This window comes from Ictidomys tridecemlineatus (assembly GCF_052094955.1).
Source record: "Ictidomys tridecemlineatus isolate mIctTri1 chromosome 12 unlocalized genomic scaffold, mIctTri1.hap1 SUPER_12_unloc_2, whole genome shotgun sequence".
Taxonomy (NCBI): domain Eukaryota; kingdom Metazoa; phylum Chordata; class Mammalia; order Rodentia; family Sciuridae; genus Ictidomys; species Ictidomys tridecemlineatus.
In genome coordinates this window covers 497,851-519,043 of record NW_027520960.1, presented here as the reverse complement: position 1 = coordinate 519,043, position 21,193 = coordinate 497,851, and the positions used below count along the sequence as shown (strand labels likewise).

General features: G+C 48.3%; 1 protein-coding gene across 1 annotated transcript in view; it reads left to right on the top strand.

Moving 5' to 3' along the window:
- Positions 1 to 1,168: 1,168 nt before the first annotated feature.
- Positions 1,169 to 21,193, top strand: part of LOC144372300 (mitotic spindle assembly checkpoint protein MAD1-like) — a 120,479-nt gene continuing 100,454 nt past the window's right edge. The window contains exon 1 of the mRNA XM_078035686.1: positions 1,169 to 1,339. Coding sequence (XP_077891812.1) covers positions 1,323 to 1,339 — 17 coding nt within the window. The 5' untranslated portion in view covers positions 1,169 to 1,322. The remainder of the gene's footprint in view (positions 1,340 to 21,193) is intronic.

Genomic DNA, 21,193 nt, shown 5'->3' with positions numbered 1-21,193 from the left:
CACCTTGTGGTTGGAGGAGGAAATGGAGGGTCAGTGTCCAGTGAGTTTGGACCAGAGCTAAGGATTCCTGGCTCCTGCCTGGAGTTTTTGTCCTTTTTACTGCTTCTCCTGAGTCACTCTGTTGCTGTTCTACCCTGGTTTGTCTGATATGCTCCACGCCACTGTTCCAACCATCTTAACCATCTTTGGCCGCCCTGAATTACACTGGCTACTTCCTGACCTGGGGAGCACTCTTTGTCCTTTTTTGGAGCTTCAAGACAGCTCAGAGCCATTTGGGGCCACGGAGCCCTCTGAGCAGCTGCTGCGGCTGTTTGCCATCAGTGGGGCCTTCCAGGGCAGCTCCTCCTCAGAGGTAGCTTCTGTAGGAGTGTATTGGAAAGACAACTGTCAGCCAATTGCTCTTCTCTTTTTTCTCCGGACATAGTTATTTTTGAAATTGTTTTAAGATTTCGGGGTTTAGAATTACATTGCTTGTAGTTTGAAGTCCTGCTGTGGATGCTTGCTGGCTCTTTGACTCTGGGCCAGTTCCTTAACCTGTTTGTCTCTTCATCTGCAGAGTGAGGAATAGTGACAGTGTCTGCCTCATGTCAAGTGTTCAGAGCAGGGCCTGGTGCATAGTAACTTGACCAGCACTGGCTGTAGGAAAGTTAATAACCAAGCATGTGCTTGGTACATAGAAGAGATCTGGAAATACTCGAATGAATGGTTTGTAGTAGCACTCAGCTGGTTATGGGAGGAGGTGACAGGAGGTCAAATCCAAGTGGTTCTTTCTTCAATTGCTTCAATTCCAGAAGGGCAACTTTCTGGGCTTTGGGCCAGCATTGAACAGGCCCATTCTCTTGGGGCTTGCTGGTCCTAGTCTGCCATAGGATTGGGGAAAATTTGTCTGTTAGACTGAGTCCATCTGTCTGGGGCTTGGCATCCTGAGAGGTACTTGGGAGAGGGGAGAGGTGAGTCCTTAGGGTTCAGCTGCCCAGATCTGCACCCTGGGCACAAGAGACTGCAAAACCTTTGCACCCTCATGTTCCTTGTAGCTTGCTGGATTCACACTTGGATATACAGGTCCAGGAAGGAATGAGCTGTATGCCGCATAGCTTCAACAGCTGGGAATAATAGCCTGATTGCTTTGGTGCATCCTTGGAGCAGCCACACATCTGAGCTCAGAGATAAGGGGCAGATCCTTCCCTAAGATTGGGGGCTTAGTGTCTGTGTCATAGTGTTTTTGTGCCAGTTGTCTGACACATGGTGATAGGAGACCTGCCTATACTGTTTTTCAGAGGCTGCTGGCGAAGCTGCAAAGCTGGGAGAATCTGGACCACACCATGGGCTTAGACCTCAGGTAGGTGGGCGCTGTCCCCCATCCCTACCTCTCTGGGTAGTTGGCTTCTGTATTGACAAGGCAGCCCTGCCTCTTTGTTCAGAGTCCTTTCCAAATAGGGGTAGGAGCTTTGGACTCACCCTGCCTGTGTTTAGTGAGGCATTTCACAGTGGTAGGGAAAGGGAACTGATGGACTCTTCTTGTCTAAGTCTCAGTAATGCCTTCATTGAAAACCAGATGTCCTTGAGCAGAGCAGGGGCAACTGTCCGATTGCCTTGCATTGTCAGACTTTGTTAGAGGACTCTGTACATGCCCAGGAAGTAATTGCTTTGGGAGAAATAATTTCTTTTGTGTGATTGTAACCTGAGAGGTTGGGGATGAACTGGATTTAGGGTTAAGCCATGATAGTGGATGTTGTCTTACTCGGGCCCCTGGAGCAGCCTCTGTAACTTGTCTGTGCCAAGCTCATTGCCAGTGGGTGGGTGGAGGGATTCAGAATGGGCTGCATGTTGGAGCTGCTGGCCATCATGTTCTGACACATACAAAGGGCAGAGCTGTTCCTGTTACCAGTCCCATCTGTCTTCTGTCCCATCTTTCTGGGTACCACTGCTCATCTGATACAGCACTGGCTTTGTGGTCCTCTGCCTGTTAGCTGCTGTGGCCCTCTGCAGATTGATTGCCTCCCAGCCTTGGTCCAGCTCCCCCTTCTCAGTTCCCGATGTGTTCTAAGTCTCAGGGAGAGTGTGGATTGATCCTTTTGAATGAGTCATTGGACCCCAGAACACAGGCCTGTGAAGTTTAAGGAGCCGTTTGTTTTATTTGCTCAGGGGATTGTAAAACTTGCAGTTTCCTGGTGTCTTTCCTGCTGCTCTGGGAAAGTGAGGACTGAGACTTACTGAGCTGTCCTTTGCTATAATTATACATCGACTGCTGGCTCTGGAATCTGCCACCTTCTGATTGGCAATGTTGGCTTCAGTTCTGTTCCTTGACAATGCCTCTTGATTTTCTTTTTGTCTTGAGAAGTCACAGAGGACAGACCAGGCTGCTGTTTCCTCTTGAACTCCACCTGCAGAATCTGGGCTCATGGAGAGCTGGCCCAGCAGGGCTGATGCTGTTTGTTTCCTCCTGTTCTCTGAACTTGCTAGGTATCCAAATGGGTCTTGGAGCTTCTCTGATCACCCGACACATCTCCATTTCTTACATTTCTTGTAAGGGAGATAAGAAGCCCCTTGTGCCTGATTGGCTCTGTTGGAGAGGTCTGCCAGCAGCTTCTAGCATCAGTCAGATACGTAGAACTGATGTGTCTGGCTGCCATTCTGACCAGAATGGTACCAACTTCTCTATCCAGGTTGGAATGTCCAGCTGCTCCTTGAACCATTTGGACCCATCCCTTCTGTCTGGGGACCCTGTTTTGTGGCTGGCATGAGGGCAGGCTGGTTCTTGGGAGGCCACATGCTATGTGTGTTGTTCTTCCTATTGTCCCAAGTCCCTGGCGGTGGTGCCTGTTGCCATCCTGGGGCTGGGCAGGAAGAAGGAGTGGGCACTGCGGGCACTGTGTGTCCCCATCTAGGGCAAGTGGATCTGACCTTTGCCCCTTAGCTAGTGAGACCCTTACCAGGGGCCACACCACTCTAGGCCCCTCTTATCATGGCTGAAAATGAGCACAGTATTTCTCCCGCTCAGTGCTTGTGAAGTAGAGCCAAATCGCATCCCTAGGACATGCCTCAAGGTGTTACTGTCCTTTTGGAAGGCAGAGGGGTGCCATCCTTACTGTGGTGGACCCTTGGGCTCCTGAGGTTCCCTTGCTGGGGGACATCTGTGAAGGGCAGGTCTTTCTCCTGCTTCATGTGTTGTGCCTGGTTCTCTTTGGGCTGTTGTGGGGGCCTGGTATCTTGGAAGCCTCTGTGCTACTTGCTTACATTCCTGCCCCCCCCACCCCCCCCACTGCCACCCAGCTGTCTGAGCACCCACCTTCTTGGGGCAGGCTTTGAGCTCAGGTGATTTGAGGGCCATGGTTATGCTTGTCCTGTAGGTCTGGCATACAGATCAGCTGCATTAGATGAGGCCCTTCATCAGAGTCACCTAGAGCTTGGGCCCTGGGGTGCAATTCAGTGTCAGAAAGGTGCCGTTAGCATGCATGAGGTGTTGGGATTGATCCTCAGCACCAAAAAAGAAGAGAATAATTTCTCCACTTAAACTGGATGTGGTGATGAATACCTGTAGTCTATTACTCGAGAGGCTAAGGCAGCAGGATCTCTTGAACCCCTGAGTTTGAGGCCAGCCTGGGCAGCATAGTGAGACCCTGTGTTAAAAAAAAAAAATCATCTGGAGTTTGGAGAAAGTAGATTCCTGGGCTAAGCTCAGACCTAGTAGGTCAGCATCCCCAAAGGCTGGACTTAATATTGGGGTGACCTTGAGAACTGCCATGATGAGGATTTTGGCTTTTTTTCTTTTCTGGGGAAGCAGGTTTTGGGCAGTAATTAGGGCTTTCTTTGTAGGGTGGGTGATTCGGCAGAGCTTTGTACTTCCTGAGATTGAAGCTGGTGTCGGGAATGGGCACCAGGGGAGCAGGGAACAGTTGAAGCCCAGTGCTCTGACTTGGGGTCTTTGCAGGAGCAGTTGCATATTTGCATGTTTACACATTTGTGCAAAGACACACGACTCAGTACCAGTTTAGGGACCCACCACTTGAAATCCATCCAGGGACCTGAGACGGTCAGCCAGCTGTCACTGAGGAAGACTGTGTGGGAGTGGGTTTTGGTCTCTGACATTTAGGCTGAGGCTCTGCCATGATTTTGGGGCGTGTTTGTCGCTGGCTCTATGGGTTCCAGCCACCACTAGGTGGCACTACCCCCTTGGTGATCTGACTTTCCTCTCCGAGCCTTGTGGGTACCCTTTGCAGCCTGTCCTTGGGCCATTTGCCCTCCTATACAGACTTTTTCATTAATACCAGGGGTCTGACTGACCAGGGTGCAAGGATTCTTTTGTCCCAGTTTCTGCCATTTCTGGGGTGGGTTGAGGGGGCAGGCAGCAGCTCTCCCCTGTCAAGTGCCTGCCATGTCCTTGATGAGTCTCTCTAGGGGTCTTGAGCCCTCTGGGGTCTGTGTGCTTCTGGTGCTGAAAGCAGGTACTATCAGTGTGGGTGCTCTTCTGAGAACTGAGGTCTGGCTTTCCTGAGATTGTCAGGGGATGTGTGGCTTTAGACTCTGGCTTAACATCAAGTTCTCTATAATGTGACAGTGATCACCTTCCCAGTTTGGGATTTTTTATGTCTGAGAAGGCCAGGGCTGGGACTGGGGCTGTAGCTCAGTGACAGCGCTTGCCTTGCATGTGTGAGGCACTGGGGTTGTCAATCCTTAGCACCACATAAAAATAAATAAAGGCATGCTGTCTATCTACAACTACAAAAATATAATAAAATGAAATAAAGTAAGATAAATAAAGCCCAGAGATATTAGGAGAGATGGTTGGGTGAGTTGGATGAGTTGGCTGGGGTGGGTCTTTTGGCACAAACCATGAGGAAGACACTTTGGGCTGAGGTACTGTGTCTGTCATATGAGGATGTATCCAGTGTACAGGATCACATGGGCTAGGTGCAGATTAGGCTTCCTGAGAGTCCCAGGGAGGGAGGAAATGGCAATGTGTGTGTGATGCTGTGGCATGGGGTGACAGGGACCTGTGACCCAGCAGGGATGGAGAGCATTGGTGCTAGGAAGCATGTAAGCATGATATCCTCATCCTGAGGGGCTTTGAGAGTTTACTGAAGGATTCAGCACAGTGTGGGGTGGCGACATGATGAACTTGGTCTTTCAAGAGCTCTGTCTGTCTAGGGAATGACTTGAAGTACGGAAAGTGCACAGTTGGAGGCGGTGGTGACCAGGAAGGACTGCCTGGGGCCCTGATGGAATCGTAGAGACGGGCTGGTAGGAAAGATAGAGTGGAGTCCATCCTAGGAACCCAAGGGTGCTACTTTTTAGAAAATGATTTGAATAAGATTAATTAATAAATTATTTTAATAGAAAAATCCTATTGACACATTTCAAGATGAACAGAAGTATTTGTGAAAATTTAACAATTATGATTGAAACTCTCAGCCAGCTAGGAAAAGAAGGGAAATTCCATAAGCAGATAAAAGCCATTTGTGAAAAACAACAATGAATATAATATTGATAGACTGACCACTGCCCTGACATGGGGACGAGGCAGAGCTGTCATTGTACTGAATGTCCTCACTGTGCAATCAGGTAAGAGAAAGAAAAGGTTAGACAAGCTGGATAGAACAAATGAAACTGTCTCCATTTGGAGACAACATAATTATTTATGTCAGAAGTCTTGAGGAGTGAATAAAAAAGTATCTAGGGCCAGGCAGAGGGAGGCTGAGGCAGGAGGGTTGCAAGTTCAAGGCCATTCTCAGCAATTTAGTGAGACCATTTCTCAAACAAACAAACATACAAACAAAAACTCTGGAGGTTCAGCTCAGAGGTAAAAGCACCCCTGGGTTCAATCTCCTGTATTACTCCTGCCCCTCAAAAAAGTACCTGGACCAATTAGAGAGGTTAAGAGGGTCATAGAATGCAGGAACAATATACAAAAATGGATTATATTTCTGTGTACTAGCAGCAAACCATTAGAAATACTGTTTGTGTTGTACTGTTTACAATAACATCAGAACCCAGTGGTGCATGCCTATAATCTCAGCTACTCCAGAGGCTGAGGCAAGAGGATCACAGGTTTGAGGCCAGCCTAGGCAATGTAGCAAGACCCTGTATTTAAAAAAAAGAGTGAGGGGTAGAGGGGGGCACTGCGGTTGTAGCTCAGTGGTAGGGCACTTGCCTAGCATGTAGAAGGCCCAGGGTTCCATCCTCAGCACTGCAAAACAAACAATCTACATGTAAAATACTTAGGGATAAATTTAACAAAATGTTTAAGATCTGCACTCTGGAACCCATAAGATGCAGCTGACAGTAATTAAAGATGACCTAATAATATAGGGAAATGGAGAGAAACCATAAGAGGAAAAAATAAACTCCCTGTGCTCTCAGCATAGCACTCCGATACCAGCTGTGGTTTTCCACACAGCAAGCTGTCCTCCATGGACACCAGTGAGTGGCTGCAGTTCAGTTCAGACACTGTCTACTTGGAGTTAGTGTCAGATTCCCCCAGGTAAAAGGCTAAGGAACCTTCAGTTGTGCAGCTGTCTGGAAGCTCTGTGGTTTTTGGGGGGCCTTCCTCTGTAGGCATAATCGATGGCATCATTGACCATTGTGGCCAGCTACCTCCTGCTGCTCTCTCCTTTGTGGAGGGTGAGTGCCAGCTTGACATCCTGCCTTGCTCTTTCTTTCTTTTTCTTTTTTTTTTAAGAGATAGTGAGAGAGGAGAGAGAGAGAGAGAGAGAGAGAGAGAGAGAGAGAGAGAGAGAGAGAGAGAGAGAGAGAGAATTTTTTAATATTTATTTTTTAGTTTTCGGCGGACACAACATCTTTGTTTGTATGTGGTGCTGAGGATCGAACCCGGGCCGCACGCATGCCAGGCGAGTGCGCTACCACTTGAGCCACATCCCCAGCCCCTGCCTTGCTCTTTCTGGTGAAGTGCCTCATCCTGAAGTTTCCTAGGGCAGCCCGTGGCCAGCTGTCTCATTAGCATACAAAGGACCATTATCCCTCTGGAGATTTCAAGGGTTTTAGGAACTTAAGTCAGGAAACAGTGAGAAAGACCAAATATGTTCCACAGCATCATGGAGTGATCATGTTTGTATTAGAAGAGCCAATATTGTTAAGATGGAAGTTCTCTTGAATTAATCCTTGTATTCAGCACAGTCTCAATAAACTGATTTCTAAAATTCATATCAAAACATTCAGGACCTAGACTAGCTGTAACAATTTCAAAAAAAGGTAGAGGGCTTATATTGGCCAATTTCAAGGCTAGCTATAAATGTAGTGTGTTAAAAGAGTATCGTATTGGTAACTCAGTGGAACAGAGTGGAAAATTCAGAAATAATTCTAGAATGCAGTATCAGTAGATTTTTGTGGAAATTGTAAAAAAAATTTAGTGGGAGGTGCCAGGCTCTGGTGCACACCTGTAATCACAGTGACTGAGGAGGCTGAGGCAGGAGGATTATGTGTTCAAAGCCAGCTTCAGCAACTTAGTGAGGCCGTAAGCAACTCAGTGAGACCAGTCTCTAAATAAAATACAAAAAAGGACTGGGGGTGTGGCTTAGTGGTTAGGTGCCCATGGGTTCCATCCCTGGTTCAAAAAAAAAAAAAAGAATTTTGTGGGAGAACAATAATCTTTTCAACAAATGGTTGTAGAACAATAGTGTGTCTGTGGTGTGAGCCTGAACACTCACCTCACACTGAACACAGGATTTAACTCAAAGTGGGCCACATACCTATGCATTAAAGCTAGAACTTCTGTGTTTGGCAAAGAGTTCTTAGGACATACAGAGCATGAATTATACATGAAAAAATTCGATAAATTAGACTTCATTAAAATTTAAAAACCTCTCAAAACACACAAGAAAGTAAAAAAAGCAGATCATGGACTAGGAGAAAATATTTGTAATACGTGTACCCAACAGAAGACTTGTATCCAGAACATACAAATAATACTTATGAATCTATAAGATGACCAGATTAAAAAGGGACAAAGAGTTTGAACAAATGCTTTACATGAGAAGATATATGCATGGTAAATAAGGACAGTGAGAAGACGCTCAGCATCATTTGTCATTAGGGGAATACAAATTACTCATGTTGAAATACCACTACATACCCAACAGTCTGCCCAAAAATAGAAACACTGGCCCTCCCAGCTGTCGGTAGCGATGGGGAACAACCAGACCTTGTAAACATTGCTTTTGGAACTAGGAGATGGTACAACCATTTTGGAAATGTTTTGGCAGCATTTTTACAATTAGAACATGACCCAGTGATTTTACTTTTAGATATTTACCCAAAAGAAATGAAAGCATGACTTCGCGAAGGCTTGTACAAGGATGTCCTAGGAGCTTTGTCCTGCCTGTCAGTAGGAGAGAGGAGAGTGTACCATGGGCTGCCCACACAGTGGAAGGCCACCCAACAGTGAGGAGCGCAGAAGCATGTGTGAGCCTCTGGCTGATAGAAGGAACTTCAGCTTGGACTGTACGACTGCATTTACTTGTAGTGTTAGAAAGGGCAACGCTGACCTGTAGTGACCGGAAGCAGGCCAGATTTCTCTTGAGAGCACAGGGAGTCTTAGGGTGCTGGGAATACTCTAGCATGAGGGAGGTGCTGCCTGCATGGGCATGTGCAAGTCAGGACTTGTGGTGCTGCAGCTTTAAAATGGGTATAAGAGAGGCCTTGAAGAAGCTGATTTGTATGTTGGAAAGCCTTTGGGGATTACTTGGACTGGACTGGAGAGAAGATGGAGCTGCTGTTTAGAGTCAGCCTTGTTTTGGGAAGGAGTCTGTCCCTTAGCTTGTTGAAGGCCATGGCAGCCTGAACCTCCTGGGTGGCTTTTAGTGCCAGGCTTCCTCAGTCTGTCTGGGTCTTTGGGGCTTAGGGCACTAGTGCTGTGGAAGTGGCATTGGATGAGTAGTGGCAATGTGGAGTCCAGGCGTCGGCTGCAGAAAGGCAATTTTGCATGATTGCCTAAAATCAAAAACAGTCATGTGGCAAATGTGAGTGGCTAAAATGAGTAGTATGGCGTGGTCTTCATCCGTCACCTCCACCAGGGGAGCTCATCCTGGGGTGGCTGTCCTTGCCAGCTTCCTAGCCCTGGGACATTGTGTTCTAATGTTCACGGGTGCCAATCACACAACAGTAGAAGGGACAGTTTCCCTGTCCATCTTTCCAGGTAATGCCTGATAACTTTCTCATCTGTCTTTCTAGAAGCATGCGAAGGTGCAGCTTGCTGTTTGTGCATTTCTTCTTTTTAGGTGGGGCTTTTTCTGTTTTGTTGTGCATCTGTTTTTCACCTAGTTTTTGTATTTTGGTGCCTGCAGTGAGGAGCTACCCAGGATTCCATAGTATGAATGGACTCTTATTACCTTCAGTCCTCTGTTGAGGAGACAGTAAGGTTGTTTCCAGTTTTTCCCCAATCAGCAGCGCTGTGTTGGTTGGATGAATTCTTAAAAGCAGAATTTTTAGTTCAAAACATATGCACATTTGAAATTGATAGCTCGTGCCAAATTGCCCTTCAAAACTGCTGTACATTTCAATCATCATATGTGAGTCTCATTGCTTAATTGGGGTAATGTGCTTTGGAAGGTTCTAGCAGATTCGGAGCAAGTCACAACAAAGTGAGATGAGCAGGCATCTTCAGTGGCTTGGCTTTTTAAAAAATTGATTTAGCGATTCTTATTGAGAGAAGAGCCTTATTAAATAGGCATGGAGTGGGGCTGGGGATGTGGCTCAAGTGGTAGCGCGCTTGCCTGGCATGTGTGCGATGCTGGGTTCGATCCTCAGCACCACATACAAATAAAGATGTTGTGTCTGCAGAAAAGCTAAAAAAAATAAATATTAAAAAAAATTCTCTCTCTCTCTCTTAAAAAAAAAAAGGGCTGGGGATGTGACTCAAGCAGTAGAGTGCTCGCCTGGCATGCATGCAGCCTGGGTTCAATCCTCAGCACCACATACAAACAAAGATGTTGTGTCCGCCGAAAATTAAAAAAAAAAATATTAAAATTCTCTCTCTCTCTTTCAAAAAAAAAGGGCATGGAGCGAGCGTCGGGTCCCTTTGTAGTCAAGTCTCTGCTTTACAGAGAGAACAATTTGCCTGTGGCCAAGATACCTCTGTGGTTTGGCTCCTGGCCCTGTCCCTTTGTGCCTGAGCCTGGCCTTTTTTCAGATCCGCTGGTGGGCATCATACCTGTTAGGTGCATGGGGCTTGCTGGGAACCCAGGAGGGTGTGGAGGTTGATGGTGTAGGGGGATGGAGAGCAGGAGGTCTATGTCAGCTCTGAAGCCTGGCAGCTGTGACCACCTGAAACTGCTGACCCGTCACCAGGAGTCAGTGGAGAACCTCCAAGTGCTGACCTGGACATTTTCCCAAAACATTTGTAGCCTGGCCAGATGTCAGGTTTTGGGGACCTGCTTCCCTGATGTGCGAGACCAATTAGAAGGACAGCAAGGGGGAGTGCGTGGTCTCCTTCTAAGGAAGGAGCTAATTGACCCGCCGGGATGCTGTCGTTACCCTGATTTGTGTGTTCATGGTACATAATTACCAGGGCTTTGGGTTGATTAGTGCAAGGAGCTCTGTTGGTGCTTGGGAAGGTGGGTGAGCTGTCAGGTGTCTTGGCCCTTTGTCACTGGTCTTGGCTTGGTTTTCTTTGAGGCTCAGAATCAGAAAAAGAGGAAAGAAACGTTCGACTCCTGGGTGCTTGTGGCCCTTTCCCCTGCTTTTCTTTTGGGCTCTCTCTTCTTAAAGTTAAGAGTCCTTAACTGTGAGCTTTTCCTGTCAAGCCCACAAAATAGTGAGGGAGGGACCTTCAGGCCCCTTGTCTGTAATGGGCTCATCCCACACCCAGGAGCCCCAGAACTGAGGGCCTCTTGAGCTAGTCGACAGCTCCTCACAGGCTCAGGCACCTTAAAGGTCAGCATTTTCTCCTGTGGTAGAACTGGTTGCTTGCTGCTTTCTGTTTGGTTGGCTTTCTTTAAGTGCTGTCCTTTTAGCTGTTTGGGATTGAAAGGTAGGCCTTGTCTTCTGAGCCTTGGTGTGTGCATACAGCAGGCATTCACTGGTGTTGGGAGAGGGAGAGGGGTGTTCATATGTTAGGCGTGATACAGGCTGGAACCCTCATCTCCCAGTGGGAAGCAGAGCAAGGGGAGCCCCAGGGAGGCAGCCCATCTGCTTCTTTGCCCCTTGTGAAGTTTGGGTGCCTGTTCTCGTGACATTGGTGGCCACCCTGATGTGCTGATGGCTTCAAGAGGAGAAAGACAGGCCATGGCTATTTTATTCAGGTTAAGTTGGGCAGGCTGGGATGGGGCTGTCCCCTCTGCTTGTACTACACCCTGAACAGATGTGGTGGCAGGGTGGAACATGGAAGAGAAGCTTTCCAGGAGAGACGCCTCCTGTGGCCCAGACAGTTGTGCACTCTGCAGGGCGAGTTTCTGACCTGGAATTGCTTTATACTTCTTGTTTTGTTCCTGGTGCCCTAAGCTCTTTCTGGGGCTTTCCTCCACATTTCGAAGATAGGGCTCTTCTACTGTGTCTCCTTTTAAATTGAGATAATAAAATCTAAAGCCAGATGGTAAAAGGATTTAGCTCTTGGAGGCTGTGATGATTCCCAGGGGATTGTATTGGAGGTACAGTGGCATTTCAGGTGTCCAGGTTCGTTTTGCCTCAGCAGGCCTGCTGGGTCCTGCCACTTGTTGGCTCTTCCTTGTCAGCTGCAGGGTCCTAAGACTTCTCTCTGCCCCAGGAAAACACGGAGACCCTTGGAACCCAGCATGAGAAAGGGTCAGTTCATTCAGAGAAGCTGTGTGTGGGGGGTGGTGGTGGTGGTGGTTGCAGTTGACAGAAAGTTGAAGCCAGCTGAGCACAGGCTGTGCCCAGGTAGCTTCCAGATGACATGTGGCCTTTAGAGGGCCAGTGTCTTGGGCAGGTGTGTTTAGGCCTGGCTTTCCCCTTAAGCCTTGAGGCTGTGAGGGTCACCCTGGATCACAGGGCCCTGAGCCATGGTGTCTTTCCTCACAACATGCCATCACTTGCATCAGAAACTACAAGTCCTGCTCTTGCTGTCCTGCCTGTCCCAGCTTCCCATGCTGTCCTGCCTGGCCAGAGCACATGTTCCCTTGCTGTTGAACCTCCCAGACCTGGTGCCCAGGTCCCCTGCCTCCTGAGCCCTGCATTGTTCTGCCTGGGAATCAAGTTCTGGTCCTTCTGAGACATGTGGGAGGTGTAGCAGGGGTTGGAGGGTGGCTGGCCACTGTGTACACTGTGGAAAGCTGGTGCTGTGGAGCAGGCTGTCCTTCAAGAAGAGTCTGTTGTTCAGACATATCGGGGAGTAGGTTTGTACTAACAGCTATGAAATGAAATGATTATTTAAATGGCAGGCACAGGGCTGTCTGAGAGGTTGCAGGGCATTGGTGGTCTTTCTTGTTCTCTGCATTTTCCTTTGTGATGTTTCCATTGGATCTGGGTGCAGAGCTCTGAGCTGCCCCTGAAGCCCGAGTTCCCATGTACATTTTGAACACCTGCAAAATGCCTTGTTCTGCATAAGCTCTGCAGCCTGAAATGCTGCTGGTATCTTAGGAAGGAAGTCTAGGCCTTCTGTGTGTAGGCTCTTGCCAGGCAGTGGGGCCTGCTGAGGCCATGGAGCTCTTATCTGATGAGGATCCCTGAGGGATGAAAAGGAGGAGGATGAGGTGAATGAGGTACCTGACTACAGGGATGGTGGGAAACAGCATGGGCAGGTGTGGAGTGATTTGGGTGGAATAGGGTGCTGTCCACGGGTCAGGTCAGTGGCGCTGAGTCAGCATCATGCATGGCCTGAGTGAAGCTTTACTCTCATTGAGACCTTCTGCTTCCCATCATGCTGACCAGCGGGAACATTGAGATATACAGAGGCTTTGAAGGCTTTGTTGTCAGTGACCATAGTGGAGTTCTCTGTCTTATTCTTCCTAGTGCCATTGGACTCTGGTTTAAAGTACTTTGCATTCCTGAGGAGGTCAAGCCATACTGTGTTGGGTTCTTTTTATGGCCTGGATGTGTCTATGTGTAGATCACTTGCTTTAGTGAGCTTTCTCTCATTGTAACAAATACCTGAGATAATCAACCTACCAAGAGAAAAGGTTTATCTTGGTTCATAGTTTTATAGGTTCCAGTCTCCAATAATTGGCCCTGTTGTTTTGGGCCTGAGGCGAGGCAGCACATCATGGTGGGAGCCTGTGATGGAGTGAAACCACTTATGTCATTGCCTAGAAGCAAAGGAGAGGAAAAGGAAGAGACTAAGATCCTACTGTCCTCTTCAAGAGCATGCTCCCAGTGCGCTAAGGACCTCCTAATGGACCCTGCCTCTAAAGGTTCCACACCCCTGCATGTAGTGCCACACTGAGGTCCATGCCCTTAACAGAGCTCTTTCAGGGGACATTTAAGATCCAAACTATAGCACTGCCCTTCCTTGTATCTGCATTGAGTTCTTTTTTGGGCCTGGCTATATGTCTGTATAGGTAGTCATGCATTCATCTTGGCATTGTGGACTCAGGATGTGGGGGTCCTTGGGGTGGCACTCTCAAATTGCCACTTGTGATGATTTCTGGTGCATCTGTAGAGGCACAGATGTGGCATGACCCTTCCTCCCCACTTTCTGCTGGCCATGCTATGAATAGTACCTGGGGCCTGTGCATGCAAGGCAAGTGCTTGATCACTGGGCTGCACCCCATCCCTAGAGGCATGCTTTCTGAGGCACTGAGACAGAGGTACCCAGATTGAACTGAGCCTACCCTCCCTTCTGGGGCCTTTGTGGGGTAGTTCTGACAGGCTCTTTGTCATAATAACTCAGATGGCACCCAGACAGAACTGAACCAAAATTGCACTTCACCCACATGGACAAGGATGTGGTGCTGTGGACAAGTGCAAATTCCTGTTGAAGAAGAAAAGAGGGGCTAATTCAGTGGTCCCAGAAGACCTGAGAACACAGGGGTCTGTAGCAGACCTCTTGTGTTGTGTTCTATGCTGTTTCTGCCTTGACTTTTGCTGCCTGTGCTCCCTGTCCTTGCAGAGGATGCTCTAGTCTAAAGGAAGACTGTGCCTGAAAAGCCACCTAACTCACAGTCTGTGGAGGTCCGGTTCATGGTGTGTGCATTGATTACCATTTTCAGTGCCAGTGTGTGATGTGGCAGGTTCGTGGGGTAAGTCCTGTAGCCTCAGCACTGTGGGACCGGGTCTGGAAGGCACAGTTGCCTTTAGGTCTGGACCCCTTTGTTCAGGTTCTTGCCCAGCATGATGTTGGGATGTGTGCAGATGCGTGGTGGGTTAGCTTGGGTCTTCTGTTGAGAGACAGGGCTGCAGCTGAAGAGGCCATCCTGCAGGACCAGGACTCAGTAGCAGGAAGTCCTGGGAGGTCCTGCAGCCTGTGGTGTATCTAGAAGATGGATTGAGAACTTTTTTGATTATTGTGCAGATTTTGTTTTCTTTCGGGAGTAGAGTCTCCCAACTTTGGGGATACTGTTTTGACACAGATCTCTTCTTAGGTGTTCTGTGAGGAGTCTTAGTTGAGAGGGAAGTGTGTTGGGGTACCATCAAGCTGATACCGTACAGGTGTGCTCTGGCCCAGAGGGATGCTGCAGGGAGGAATGTGGAGGGAAGACCTGTCTCTTGTCTTCAACTTGCACACACCACAGTGTATCTGTCCTTAGTCTGTGCGCACTGGCATCCTATGGTCTCTCTGTTCTCCTGGTGGCTGGGGTATTGGAGCAGTTACTCTGTTACTTGGAGTTAGAGAGGGGCAAGAGCCTGGAGGGAGCCAGAGGGTCTGACAGACAGGTGGTCATGAGAGCCTGTGACTGTCAGCCTTGCTGCGAATGTCATACAGTGGGCAAGAGGGAAATCCTCTGTGGTGGGGTGAGTCAGTGTCTGCCTCGTGGACAGTGGCTATCTTACAGCCTGGGAGAAGGCCCAGCATTTGTGGCCTGCACTCTGGACCCAGGGGGAAGTACTCATGGATGTTGAAAGTACCTTGGTTGCTCTTGGGCCTTCTGGAAAGCATATATGTGTCCTGCTATTTGGGGACAGCAGAGTGTCTGGTATTTATTTGCTCAGTAATAGGAGTGATGGGAGGCCTGTGAAGGAGCTGGGGTTGGCGAGAGCAGATACCCTGGGCAGACTTGGAGGGTTTGTTGTGGGAGTGTGCTTTGGGCCTGAGGAGAGGCCTTGACTTACCTGCCTCTGGCTTGGGTTCTGGTTTCTGGACTGTAGGAGGAAGATGGCATCTAAGCATGTGGCATGCGTCAGGTGTCTACAGAGTGATTGGTAGGTGGTGGCTGTTGTGTTTGTTGGTGACTGTCTCCTGTTGGGGTGAGAATAGCCCTGGCAGCAAGGTGCCCTGGGGACATTCCTGAACCCAGCACCTCAGAAAGTCTCTATATCTCCTTGAATGGACTTTCTTTGTGCATATGTTCAGTCTGAAGAGGAATCTCCTTCCCTGTCCTGCTATTTACCTGCATTGTTGAAAATGAGAGATGCCAAAGGTCAGGGTGGACCAGGTAGAGTGAGTGGGCCAAAGCGGGGGCTATAACTGTGACTTTGGAGGTTAAGCAGGAGGGGCTGAGACCCTGAATGGTGTCTGTGTCCATCTAGCACCTGAGTCTGTTAACCTCCTGGGGAAACTTGGCATGCTGACATCCAGCTCCTCTGGGGCTCTAGGGTGAATTTGAGGGGCAACCTCTTGCATTTATGTATGTACCTGAGACTTGGTGAACACTTCCCACTGTCTACTGCTACCAGAGGTGGAGAGGTTCCTGCAGGCACAAGGGAGCCCCAGAGTGCCTGTGGAATTACCAGGCTGGATCCTGTCTGCCTCAGGCTCTCCACTTCCCTGCCAGGTCCTCCTGTGTGGATCCTGTTCCCACACACAGGTGCTAGTATGGTGGGGGTGGGTGTCTGTGGGGACAGTGGGGTTTGCCTTCAGATTGATGGTCAGGATTGCATCGTGATGTCTCACATGATGCTTGACCTTCTTTTGTCCATAATAGAGTGTTTCTTGAGATCCAGGATGTGGCAGGCCTTGTCCTAGATGCTGGAGATGCAGCTGCAAGTCAGGGTTTGTTTCTGAGCAAATATCAGTTGGTGCCTCCCAGTAGGGGTGATGTTTGAATGCCAGGTGGGCATTACAGGCAGGGTAAGTGGCTTAAGAGACTTGTATGTTTGGGAAATGTTATGTAGTTCCAAATGGTTGTAACCACAGTGCATGTGGGGGTGTATAAGCAGCTCAGGAAGCAAGCAGGGATCCATCAGGAAGGTACTGTGGGTGGTGCAGGGAGTTCAGACAAGTGCAGGTGATGGGGATTGACAGAAAGTTCTGGCCAGGGAATCTCATACATGATGTTTGGACAGAGGCCCTTCCCTGGCTTCTCAGAGTGAGACCTTGCTGCTTGGCAAGGCCCTGTTTTGGATGTCCTAGGTTGTTTGACTCACTACAGATGCAGCAGTCCTGTGGCCATGGGAAGACAGGTAGTGCAGTCAGAGGGCTTGGTGGCAAGAGCAGTGTGTTAGTCGGTGGTGGTGAGGCCTGAAGAGTCGAGGTGGGGCTGTTCCGGGCTTTTTGTACTTCTGCATGATTCTGACGCTGACTGTCTTATTTCTTCTCCTGCTCCCTCGTGACCACAGATTCTGTTGGTAGCGCTGTGATTTTGGAAACCTCACTTATTTTCCTATTTTTTGAGCATTTGTTTGGGTTCCTGCCACTTGCCAGGCTTTGGGCAGCCCTGGGGATGTGGTCATGAGCACAGCATGGTCCCACATAGCAGGAGAAATAGCTTTTCTAAGTGCCAAGAATGAGGGGGCTCCTCTTGAGGCACATGAGTGGAGGAAACTGCAGGAGAGCTTACTTGGTTGGGGATAAACCAAGCGAGATCTGTTGTGTCTTTGCTAGGTTTGACGTTGGTGGGATTGGAGACCAGGCATTTTCTCTGGTCTGGAAGCAGGTGTTTTACAGAACACTCACGTGGTGTTCACTTGCCAGCAGATGAGCTCTGTTCCTAGTGGTGGTTGCTCTAGAGAAATGTTGTGTAGCCCATTTCTAATTAGTGTCTACTTGCTTGATGACTAGGCGGGGCCAGCTCTGATACCTCTACTTGACAGGGGAGGAACCAGAGGTTCTGAAAGGGACCAACTGGCCCAAGGTCATCCAAGTGACTCTGTTGCACCCTTGCTGGGTTGCTTGGCTGGTTTGGAGCATGGTGGGCTCTGCCCTCAGTAACCTCCATCCATCTGCTGGCTCCATGGTGCTGTGCAGCTGTCCTGTGTCTTTGTGGCTGATCAGCCCAAAGCTGGCATGTTCAGACTCCTGCTGGGGGCCGCCCATTCAGTTAGCCTGAGCAGAACTCAGCTCACTGTGGCAGGAAGCCCACCAGCTGATGGCAGCTCTCGAAGACCTGCGGGCTCAGCAGCACCTTGGCAGGGAGGGCCTGCCAGCCTACGGCAGGGCTGGCCCACCAGCCTTCACTTGGAGGTGAGGGCCTTCCGGCAGGGCCTGGGCTTGTACCTCTGTGCAGGAGGCTGCACGGTCGAGCAAGAGTCAGTACTCGGGAGAGGAAGCATTTAACTTCCGAGGCAGCAACACAATACTGTCTTGTTCGCAGAGGCGGCTGAGGTAGAAGATTAGCAATTAATTTTTTATTATGTGCACACTCCTCTTCAGTTCCATGGAATCAACAGCCCTCCCACAAGCAAGGAGGGGCAGGCTTCCACCTCGGTTAATTTTTCAGTGAGCTTCTGTATGTCTGCCTCTGAGCTGATAGGAATTGTTTACGAGTCTATGTGGAAGACATTTAGACACGCAATTCTCTGTATTCCCATTTGCCCCTTCTAGTTTTTACTTTTTTTTTGTATTGCTAGAGTTTATTGCACTTTGGTCTCAGGAGTATTTTGTCTTTTATTGGGATTGCAATTACAAAATGCAGGTATCAACCATCTTTTAGAATAGACAAGTCGTAGCATGTTTGTTTCAGAGTAGTTTCCTGTGAATCAAAGCTTCTCTCTCCCCTTTTTTTTATTGCCTTAAAAGAAAATTAGAGTTAAGAAGGGAGTCACTGGTAGCTATTGCTTGTATTTCTTACTGTTGGGGTATTTTTATTGTTTACTGCAGCTTAGCTGCAATGATGTAGATATCCCAGTAGGGGTTGCTACTAAGTCATCTGCAAATGACCAAAGCTTGCTTGATTCTTTGGGTACAAAGACTTCATGATTGAAGATGTACTTTCCCTTGTTTCATCCATTTAGTAGATTTGGTTTTCTTTTTGTATTTTTGTAACTTAACAGTTGGTAGCTGTGATGGGATGGGTTTAGGGCAGAAGCTGGCGAGTTTTTGTCTATCAGACTAGTTTTCAAGATTGTGTGGAAATAGAATCTCTACAGCTCTGCACTTGTAGTACAAATGGGACCACCAGCCGTCCTTCTTTTCCCAACTAACGACTTTTGCCTGGGAGGCGGGACTTCAGGCACTGAAACTCGGTGGCCTAGGACAAAACAGGATCATTTGTTTTCCTAGTTTGAAAGCCACAGTAGAGAGTGTGTGAATGGATGTGGCTGTAAAATTTTATGTTTTTGCTTGCTGGGGATTGAACCCATGTGTGCTTTACCATTGAACTATATTCCCAGCTCTGTTTTAAATTTTTTTTTTTTTTTTGGGTACTTGGGATTGAGTTTAGGGACAGTTGACCACTGAGCCACATCTTTGTGTTTTGTTTAGAGACAGGGTCTCACTGAGTTGCTTAGCACCTCCCTGTTGTTGAGGCTGCCTTTGAATTAGCGATGCTTCTTTCTTAGTCCCCCGAGCTGCGGAGATTATAGGCATGTGCCACTGCACCCTGCACTTTTTAAAAAAATTTTGAAACAGGTTCTCACTAAGTTGTTCAGACTTACTTTGAACCTCCTGCCTCAGCTTCCTGAGTAACTGACTTTACAGGTATGGCTGTGTGCCTAGTACTAAAACTTTATTTTCAAAACAGTGGGGACTGGAGGTATAGCTCCGTGGTAGAGTGCTTTCCTATCATGTGCAAGACCCTGGATTTGATCCCCAGTACTGCAAAATAAGGAAAACTAGAACTCAAAATAGTCCATGGGAAGGTATGGCCTGAGGGCCCGAGCCTGCTGATTTTTTTCTTTCATTCTCTTGGCTGGGGAGAATCTGCTGTCAGGGTATGTCCTTGCCTGAGAGTAGATTCAGAGGGGTCCAGTGTCGGGGGTGGGGGGGCACTAGCCCCTAGCACCTGCTCTGGCTGGAATCTTGACCTGCAGCAGAAGTCTCATGCAGGGACCTGGAGTTATCTGAACACCAGTTATTTGTCACCTTTCCATGAAGAATTCTGAAGGGCAAAACCCTTGTCCAGACTTGAGTCAGGCTCATTTCTGTCATGTCTTTTTCTGATAGCTAAGTTCTTAGGAATTGGTCTGATGACCAAATTCATTCTATTCAACAAATATTTGTTGAGAGCTTACAGTGTGATGTGGAGTTTGAGATGCAATAGAGAAGAGGAATTTGTGGTTCCTACATTGGCAGCCCATGCAGCACTGCGATGCCGGGCTCTAGGAGCTGAGAGTGGGAGGCCCTTGAGGGCTCTGGGCTTGGAGAGCCCTCTGGGAAGGAGAAGTTTCTCCTAAGAGGGGGTGGGCTCTTGGAGCTGGGGTGTGGAGTTTCTGTCTCACGCCAGTGGGTTGACAGTGGGTCTCTGGGGTGCATGTTTAGTTGTGAGCAGGGGCTGGCCGGGAGCTCCTGCTGCTGTTGGTGAGACTCTTCCCCACATGCTGGGCAGATGGTCCTGGGTCTCTTCTGGAGGGTGCAAGCCATACCATTTCCCCGTCTCTTCCTTGCAGGCCACCTAAGCTCTGTGGCTAAGGGTTGGGGAGAGGAGTTCCAGTCTTCCTGTCTCTCCTGGGTGAATGATGAGCTTCACATTTGTCTGTACAGTAAGAATTGCTTTTGTTTCCATCAAAAACATGAACCACTGTTTGCAGCGTTTCCATTTACTGACAACCCTTGCCAAATTAATTTTATTTAATTATCTCCCAGGGCTAAGCTTGAATACATTTTGTGTTAAATTCACAGTTTTTCCCTTTTCTAAACGAAATGGACTTAATATCCTTGTTAAAATCTGATTAAAACTAAAATTGAGTTTTTTGAAGTCTGATTATCCCATGAAATGGAATTTTTAAACCTAATTATGGGTGGATTTGCATATACTTTTCAGCACCATTAAAAAGAGAGTTGAAATAAATTTATTAATGACATCCTTTTCTCCTGTTTCCTTGGGGCATGACGTTAGTTGGGAGCACGAGGGAGGCTGGGAGAAAGACTGCTTTTCTCCCCACCCTTCCTTGGGAAGAATTGTTTTTAAACTTGATTCCTGGAGAATCATTTCCTGAAGAGGTTGAGCTTGTTTTCTCTCTCTTGGCTGCTCTGCCCGTTGATGGTGTCTCTGGACTCTTTCCTGCTTCCCTGTGTTGAGAGCTTTAATTAAGGAGAGAAAGGGTACCTGATCTCTAGAGCCTCTCTCCAGCCCCAGATTGGGACTATAATTAACACCCTGCCTCTACCCTCATTCTGGATCACATTTGGATTATTAAATAAAACTGAGCTCATTCCTGTGCCATTGTGTGTGATGAACATGGGATTTCCAGGGTCACAGATGGTTATTTGCTGTGTCACATTTGGAGTCATAGCGCCTGCTCTGCTTTCCTATTGCTAAGTTAGGAGCAGATGGCGCAGCTTTACCTGCCCTCAGTTTGTCCCTTGCTGTGGTTCTTTTGTCTGGAATTATGTGGAGACGGGATCTTGGTGCATGTCCTCATCCAGGTGCTCGGTGTTTCCTACAGCACCTGCCAGTGTGGCCGCCTGGACCCATGCTTTCTCCTCCTCACAATGAGTGGATGTACCATCATATTTTAATTCCTTCTTTTGCTCTTCTGATAAAGCTTCTGTGAACATTTATGTACATGTCCTTGTACACGTTTTCCTATCTTTCAGAAGTCACCTAGGAGCGGGACTCCTGGGTGATTTGGTCATTGTATTTTAACTGTGGTAGAAGTTGCCTAACCCTTTTCCAGAGTGACTGTGCTCTTCTGTCTTCCGCCAATGCCTATGAGTCCATGGTCCCCACCCTGGGCCTGTCCTCTCCCGTCTTCAGCTGTTCTGTGGGAGGGAGGTGTGTTGCACTGTGGTGTTTCTCCTGGGCCCTGT